Source organism: Somniosus microcephalus, chromosome 1, assembly GCF_052327205.1.
Source record: "Somniosus microcephalus isolate GS21.2 chromosome 1, FLI_Smic_1.0, whole genome shotgun sequence".
NCBI classification, from domain to species: Eukaryota; Metazoa; Chordata; class Chondrichthyes; order Squaliformes; family Somniosidae; genus Somniosus; species Somniosus microcephalus.
In genome coordinates, this window is record NC_140987.1 from 78,926,751 (window position 1) to 78,935,632 (window position 8,882).

General features: G+C 47.3%; 1 protein-coding gene across 1 annotated transcript; it reads left to right on the forward strand.

Moving 5' to 3' along the window:
• The first annotated feature begins 338 nt into the window (after positions 1–338).
• On the forward strand, positions 339–4,992 carry tomm5 (translocase of outer mitochondrial membrane 5 homolog (yeast)). Its single transcript, XM_085983623.1, has 2 exons — positions 339–528; positions 1,242–4,992. Exons 1-2 carry the CDS (start codon positions 408–410, stop codon positions 1,274–1,276), a joined length of 156 nt encoding a protein of 51 aa, XP_085839749.1. The 5' UTR covers positions 339–407; the 3' UTR covers positions 1,277–4,992.
• Positions 4,993–8,882: the final 3,890 nt, after the last annotated feature.

Below are 8,882 nucleotides of genomic sequence, written 5' to 3' on the forward strand. Positions count from 1 at the left end.
ATGCATAGACCAGCTGGGCCTAATGGCCTGTGTGTGTGCTGTATATTCTATTTAATCCTGTGCAGGATCTGCATTGCACTCATTACAAACTTTATGAATGGACCAGTGGCTGTCATGAATGGGATCCAACTGTCCAACTGTCACCAAAGCATCTTTCCCCACTCCCGCCTCGCGAATGCTGGTCACATGTCCCAGGCAGGGGCGGGGCCGCGCCGGCAGCCCCTATTGGTTGGCGGTAGAGTTGCATCATGGCGCGCCTGGGCGGCTCGCTGATTGGACCGCTGGCGTGATACAGTCACGTGGGACGGAGATGGGCAGTCCGTTGATTGGACCGCTGGCGTGAGGCAGTCACGTGGGACGGAGCTGGGCGGGATCAGGAGGAGGTCACCTGGAGACGGAGGCCAGTCATGTTCAGGATGGAGGCTCTGGGGCCGAAGATGGACCCGGAGGAGCTGCGCAAGAAGATGAGGGCGGACGTGCTGCGCTCCGTCCGCTACTTCCTCATCTACGTGGCCATCCTGCGAGCGAGTGAGTGACCGGGCGGCGGGGTGTCGGAGCCAGTGACCGAGGCCCAGGCTTCCTGCTCGCATCCATTCACCGGGGGCGGGGTCTTCCCGACCCATCCTCTCCAGTCCACACACCCCGCGGGCGTGGCCGCAAACTCGGGCTTCAACTCGCAGACCGGCGTGGGAAGCGGGTATCGCACGTGGTCTGGCCCGCGGAGTTAATAATCCCCGTGGAGGGGCCAGAGAGACTACTGGGATTGATGGTGGGGTGGGAGAGAGAGACCACTGGGATTGATGGTGGGGTGGGAGAGAGAGACCACTGTGATAGATGGTGAAGGGGGAGAGATTGAACTGGGCTAGATGGTGAAGGGGGAGAGATTGAACTGGGCTAGATGGTGAAGGGGGAGAGATTGAACTGGGCTAGATGGTGAAGGGGGAGAGATTGAACTGGGCTAGATGGTGAAGGGGGAGAGATTGAACTGGGCTAGATGGTGAAGGGGGAGAGATTGAACTGGGTTCGATGGTGAAGGGGGAGAGATTAAACTGGGATAGATGGTGGGGGTCCAAACACACGAGTTTTTAGGAACAAGAAAAAGCCATTGGGCCCAACAAGTGTGTTTTTAATTTATCTGAACTCAACCAGCCCACCTCGTCATAATTGCTTCTAATACATGTACTGTTCTAAAAACAGCTTTAGTCTGCAAATTATGCTAAATCATACCAATTCTTTTCCAGCTCCCTTTATCCTAAAGAAACTGGATAGTATCTGAACTTCGCTGCCGGCAGAGACCAGCATGGTGCAGGACAGTACTTAAGTTGTAGTTGATCTCCGTTGCAGAATGACAAAATGAACATGGGCAATCGGGGGTGCTGCTGCTGCTAACTAATGGATCTTTTAAACTCAACTATGGGACAAATTGGCAACCCTCCTCATATTTTAAAACTATTCTGCCTGTGCAACTGGATTCATTGCAAGTAATGCATCTCTCACCATGACATTTCCCATTTTATTTCATACAAGAATTTTTTTTGTTTTTTTTATACCTTGGATACCCAATTATGCACTAACAGGGTAAAGGGCGTCAGTGTGCAAACAAATCTGTGTTTATAAGACTTGGTGTCTGCCCGGAGTGTGAATCTGATCCATGTTCCAGCTGGTTTAGAGACCAGCTGAGTTCCCTCCTTTTTGGGGAATCGCTGCAGCCATTGCAGCATTTGATAAGTGCTTCAGTGATGCAAAACTAATCTTCTGAATCTCGGGAGTACATGACTGCGAAAGATAATGGAGGTACTTGTTATGCCTTCAGTCATGAAGGGTGCAATCAATGTAAGAAATGGTATGCAGCATTGCTACTTTCCTGTCTGATTTGTGTTTAATTGAAGTTTTCTCACTGGATTTGCTTTAATAATTGGTTTTGCACGAAAGATTTAAATACATTCTCATTGGATTATCTATATTAAAAATTAAAAAAAATTAGATTGTAATTTTTCATCTGGTCTGATAAAAGATTATACATTTTCGAGTTCGTTGCACTAATGTAAAAGTCACAGCCCTGATTTTAGTGTTTTTTTCTTAAACCATAGAAACATAGAAGATAGGAGCAGGAGTAGGCCATTTGGCCCCTCGAGCCTGTTCCACCATTTAATGAGATCATGGCTGAGGGGCCGAATGGCCTACTCCTGCTCATGTCTTCTATGTTTCTATGAAGAAATTCCTCCTCATCTCAGTCCTAAATAGCTTACCCCTTATCCTTAGACTGTGACCCCTGGTTCTGGACTCTCCTGCCATCGGGAACATCCTTCCTGCATCTAGTCTGTCTAGTCCTGTTAGAATTTTATAAGTTTCAATGAGATCCCCTCTCATTCTTCTAAACTCTAGCGAATATAAGCCTAATCGACCCAATCTCTCTCCATACGTCATTCCTGCCATCCCAGGTATCAGTCTGGTGAATCTTCGCTGCACTCCCTCCATGGCAAGAACATCCTTCCTCAGATAAGGCGACCAAAACTGCACACAATATTCAAGGTGTGGTCTCACCAAGGCCCTGTACAACTGCAGCAAGACATCCTTGCTCCTGTACTCTAATCCTCTTGCTATGAAGGCCAACATACCATTTGCCTTCTTAACCGCCTGCTGCACCTGCATGCTTATCTTCAGCGACTGGTGCACAAGGACACCCAGGTCTCGTTGCACTTCCCCTTTTCCCAATCTATTGCTGTTCAGATAATAATCTGCCTTCCTGTTTTTGCCACCAAAGTGGATAACCTTGCATTTATCCACATTATACTGCATCTGCCCAATCACCCAACCTGTCCAAATCATACTGCAGTTTCTCTGCATCCTCCTCACAGCACACACGCCCACCCAGCTTTGTGTCGTCTGCAAACTTGGAGATATTACATCTAGTTCCCTCGTCTAGATCATTAATATATTAACTGGGGTCCTAGCACCGATCCCTGCGGTACCCCACTAGTCACTGCCTGCCACTCGGAAAAAGACCCGTTTATCCCAACTCTGCTTCCTGTCTGCCAACCAGTTCTCTATCCAAGTCAGTACCTTACCCCCAATCCCATGTGCTTTAACTTTGCACACTAATCTCTTAAGCGGGACCTTATCGAAAGCCTTCTGAAAGTCCAAATACACCACATCCACTGGTTCTCCCTTATCTATTCTACCAGTTACATCCTCAAAAAATTCCAGTAAATTAGTCAAGCAGGATTTACCTTTTGTAAATCCATGTTGACTTTGTCCAATCCTGTCACTGTTTTCCAAGTGCTCTGCTATTACATCTTTTATATAATGGACTCTAGCATTTTCCCCACTACCGATGTCAGGCTTTAATTCCCTGTTTTCTCTCTACCACCTTTTTTGAATAGTGGGGTTGCATTAGCTACCCTCCAATTCATGGGAACTGTTCCAGAGTCTATAGAATTTTGGAAGATGACCAGCAATGCATCTACTATTTCTAGGGCCACTTCCCTAGGATGTAGATTATCAGGCCCTGGGGATTTATCGGCCGTCAATTTCCCTACAAATACTGATTTCATTCAGTTCCTCCCTCATTAGACCCTATGTTCCCCGACATCTCTGGGGGGTTATTTGTGTCCTTTGTGAAGACAGAACCAAAGTATGTATTTAATTGGTCTGTCATTTCTTTGTTCCCCATTATAAATTCCCCTGATTCTGACTGCAAGGGACCTATGCTTGACTTCACCAATCTTTTTCTCTTCACATATCTATACCACTTGCATTTTCCTTTACATTTTCATCTATCTGCTTTGCTCTTTTTCTAGTGTATCTAAATTGTAAGCCAACTACATTTTGACGTTCCTTCACCTCCCTAAATATCTGTGAAAGCCATAAATCGTGCTGGGATGTTGTTTACAGGACATCGACGGCTTTTGTTGGCCATTTTACTCTTTTCTGAACTGAGGGTGAAAGTTGGATCATGTTCTGTTTAAGCCAATAGAGTGGTATTGTTGTTCCTTCAAGGAACCATTAATAAAATCCAGCTGGCCTGTTCAAATTGAAAATGGGCTGGTAAGTGATCATTTGGCACATTCTGCTGTTAAATAGCTAATGACTTATGCCACTTGTTGGTCAGGAAAGCTTTGAGTAAACTGGTGGACAAGGCATGATCATATTCCATGATCACCTGGGCATATCTAGTCAGAAACCCCCCCCACTGATCTGGACATGTGTGCAGCAGATATGGCCAGGGGCAGACCCACAAAGGGGTCTCTGCCGGTACAGTGGACGCTGTGTTGGATTATATTTTGCTTCATTCCAAGCCAGTGGGTGAAAATGGCACCACTACAAGTGCCACTCTGAAGGGGGAGCACCACCAATTACAAAAAAGGTGGCATATTCAAACTGGGGGTACAGTAGGGTAGTGGTGCTGTTGCCAGACTAATAATCCAGAGAACACGAGTACAAATTCCACCATGGCCGTTTGAGAATTTGAATTCATTTTTTTTAAATTTGGGAATAAAAAGCTGGTTTCAGTAAAAGTGACCATGAAGCCGTCGGATTGTTGTAAAATCCCAACCAGTTCACTAACGTCCTTTCGGGAAGGAAACCTACCACTCTTACCTGGTCTGGGCTTTGTGACTCCAGTCCCACACTGTTAGAATAAAATTTTGCTGGACAAGATTTTGCTGGAAAAGACACAAACAACAAATTCGCTGACTGGGACTAATTGAATCACTGCACAGTGAGACATGCCACGCTTACGCATGGCTGGAACAAAGTTCATCTCGTGTCCTGACTGGGACTAATTGAATCACTGAGGACTAACAAGGTTCACTGGTATCCTATCATCGAACTAATCACTTGTATCCTATTATCGAACTAATCACATTCTGCCGGGGAACAAGACGGAACGAAGACCTGAAGAGGCAGAATTGGCAACACAAGTGTGTAAACTCCTGACTGGAGGAAAATAATGATATGCGCTAATAAACAAATTGATTGGATGAATGTAAATGATCTAAAACCAACTTCTTGGAATTGTATATAAGCTCGGCACGTACTACAATCGGGGAGAAGGTGCTCTCGCAGACCGCGTGGTTGCAGACGCTTCTCCCAGAGCTCTAATAAAGTTGTCTCTCTTACTCAAAGTCTAGTTTCCGAGGAATCATTTTTCCTACAACAAATTGGCGCTGCGAGCAGGGTGCCACGGAGCTGAACAGTCGTTCGAATCAGTGACCAGGGTGAGTAGTCAGATTTTTGACCGCCCATAAATCAGAGACACTCGACAAGGCGACTGAACGGCGAAGCGGCACCAAAACGAATCTGGGACACAGACTGAGTGGGTAAGAGACACTACTTGATTTGTATTTGTGTAATAGTAACTAAGAAAAACCTCGGATCAGGAGGACACTTGTCTCAGACACCTAGCCTCAGGCTGGTTGTTAAGAGGGCAAATGCCCCACGCGAAGGCCAGGACCATGAAGTAGGTGCCGAGACTCGAGACTCCAAGGTGTTCTAAAGTCGTGATACTAGTCGAGTATGGTTAACATTTTTCTGCATTATATCATGTTGCTAAGTGAACTTGGAGATTATTAGTGTCGGTGTTGTAGGACCCTGATCAGGTAAACAGACACCGGGGAGGGGTAGAAACCCCGTCCAACAAGCAAGCGTTACACGTCCGGGCAGCTTTGAGAGAAAGACAAACCCGGACCTCTGAGAACGCTGGCATAGAGTGCGACAAGAAGCTCGGGTATTCTCGGAAGGAAAGAATAGGGGGGCTCTCTAAGGAACAGATCTCTAGACACGAAGGAACGATTGGTGAAGCAGCGGCGATGTCAGGTGAGGAAGTTCAGAGGGGACCTTCGGGCTCCCTCACATATTCTTATATGACAAACCGACAGTCGTTAATTAAGAAGATGCAGAAAGACGGTTGGGATGTGTCACAGACTTTAGTCAACCAGCTTCTCTGGAGTTCTAAACAGACAAAGGATAAAACCAAGAAGGCAGGAGTGTTATTAGTACACCAACTAGCAGGACTCATTGAACAAGTAAACGTAATAAAGAAAGTTGCACAAGACAAAGTACAGATGGTTACGGAACTAGAGACAAAGGCGAAATGTCAAGCAAAGATTATAAAGGAATTAGAGTGTAAGGTATACGAGGGGGGGCGAATGGGGACTTGTCCAGACACCACCTCCCTTCCCCCATATTACCGTGCAGAACCAACAGCCCCTGCAGGCGAGGGGGACGTTGAAATAGTGGAGATGGCTCCTGTGAGTCGGGGCGGGACATTGGCTAATCCCACCGCCAGTACCCAATAAAGGCGGAGGCCAGGAAGGCAGTCGTGGACATAGTGAAGGGGCTAGTAGAAAGGGGTATCCTGAGGGAAACCACGAGCACTACTAATTCCCCCACATGGCCAGTAGAGAAACCTGGTGGGAGCTATAGGTTGACTATAGACTATACGGCCCTCAACAGGGTCACTCCTAAATTACACCCCATCGTTGCCAGCCCCTCAACAATTTTGAATGGGCTATCCCCTGAACAGAAGATATTCACCGTTTTAGACATAGCTAACGGATTCTGGGCACTCCCATTAGATCCGGAATCACAAGAGAAATTTGCATTCACAGTAGGGGATAAACAATATACGTGGACCCGATTGCCACAGGGATTCCATAATAGCCCAGCTATTTTTCACCGCATCATGAGTGATATCCTAAAACAGATAGAAGTACCTAAAGGAAGCACTATTTTGCAGTACGTCGACGACATACTAAGCCTCGGAAACTAAGGCAGATCATCTGGCAACCCTATATTTAGTACTAAGGGCCCTAGAGACGGCTGGCCTCAAGGTAAGCCCTAAAAAAGCACAGATAGGAAAAACTCAGGTCCTATACCTGGGACATCTAATCTCCCAAGGACTTAAAGAAATGCCACAGGACAGGAAACACGCTGTCCAGGGCATGCCGAGACCCGTAACAGTACGCGGAGTCAGGAAGGTACTGGGGCTCTTCAATTACAGTCGAAATTTTATCCCGGGGTTCGCTAAATTAGCAGAACCTATACAAAGATTAGTGAAAGGGGGTAAACCCGCGTTGGAACCGATAGATTGGGGACCGGAACAAGAGGAAACTTATACTCAACTAAAGTCTGAGCTAGTATCAGCCCCAGGGCTAGGACTGCCAGATATGAGTAAGGACTTCCACATACATTGCAACAATGAAGAAGGGTTTTACACAGCAGTAGTTACACAGGATCATGGGGATAAAAGAAGGCCCGTCGCCTACTATTCCACAGCGGAGGGACCGGTAGTCACAGGGCTCTCCCGGTGCATAGCTGCATTGGATTGTGCGGCTTGGGCAGTAAAGGTTAGTGAGCCGATAGTAATGACAGGAAACATTATATTGCACACTAAATACATTCTGGTAGAGATGCTGAATACCGGGAAATTAAGATCCGTCTCGAACATGAGACGTGCCAAGTGGGAGGCCGTCCTCCTCCCTCCGAGTAAAGCAGTAACCATTGTTAGAGACACGGGAGAACCCGGCAGAAGGAATACTGGGAACTGGGGAGCCCCACAACTGTGGGGACGTAGATATGAACCTGGAAGAAGATAGGATAAAAGACACCCCTTTAGCGACAGCGGAAGAGACGTTGTACGTAGATGGTTCACGCAAGTATATAGATGGGCTGCCCCGAACGGGGTGGGCGGTGGTTAATGGCGAATTAAAAACCGTAGAGTCAGGACGGATTGATGGAGGCCTATCGGCCCAAGTGGCAGAGCTAGTGGCTCTCACCAGGGCACTAGAGTTGTCAGAGAATAAAATCGTGAACATTTACACAGATAGTAGGTATGCCTTTGGGATGGTCCACGATTATATGACTGCATGGGGTAGGAGGGGATTCATTACTACGGGAGGCAATCCCATAAAACACCAGCTGAGGATAGAAGCCCTCCTAGAAGCTAGCGACAAACCCCAACAGGTAGCAGTAATTAAGATTAAGGCACATCAGAGGGAACCGGACCGGACTAGCCCGGACTGGTTAAATCACCAGGGGAACCAGGCTGCGGACCAAGCAGCACAAAGGGCGCTAGAGCAACAAAGGATCGAAGAAGTACCAATAGCCGCTGTGAGCAGCTCCGAGGACAAGATAAGTATTGACGAACTCCATGAGGACATCCCCGACGTCGAAAACGGTATGTGGGAAGAACAAGGCGCAAAGCGGGGAAGCGATAATGTCTGGCGAAAGGATAACAGGGTAATGGCCCCCAAGTGCATTCAAAATACGCTATTAGAACTCCACCATGGGCTTGTACACTCAGGGAGAGAAGCGATGATGGGAAGCCTCAGCAAAGAATGGTGGTGGAAGGGGATGGGAAGAGATATCGCGAGATACTGCCATCGATGTATCACCTGTGCGCAGTATAACCCCGGGCGACCCATAAAGGTCAAAGTGGGACATCAACCAAGGCCACGAGGGCCCTGGGAGCACATACAAATGACTTCACAGGTCCCCTTCCACCGTCACACGGCAAAACATACTGCCTCGTGGTCATAGACCAATTCACCCGCTGGGTAGAGGCTTTCCCCACGCGAAATTGCACCGCTTTGACGGTTGCCAGAGTCTTGGCTGAAGAAGTAATCCCCAGGTGGGGAATACCAATTCAAATGGACTCTGATCAAGGTACCCACTTTACCGGGAGTGTCATAAAAGCGGTATGCCAATTAATGGGAATTAAACAAAAATTCCACATCCCATACCACCCTCAAAGTTCGGGCATGGTGGAACGAATGAACTGAACCCTTAAAAATGCATTGGCAAAGGCAATGCAGACGTCGGGGAAAACCTGGACTGAAGTATTGCCCATTATCCTAATGAAGCTGCGAGCCACTGAAAAC

Bases quoted from the DNA above. Each gene is read 5' to 3' on its own strand.
- tomm5 (XM_085983623.1), top strand. From the start codon at position 408: ATGTTCAGGATGGAGGCTCTGGGGCCGAAGATGGACCCGGAGGAGCTG. The intron at 529-1,241 runs GTGAGTGACCGG...ATTCTTTTCCAG, and splicing joins CGTGGCCATCCTGCGAGCGA to CTCCCTTTATCCTAAAGAAA.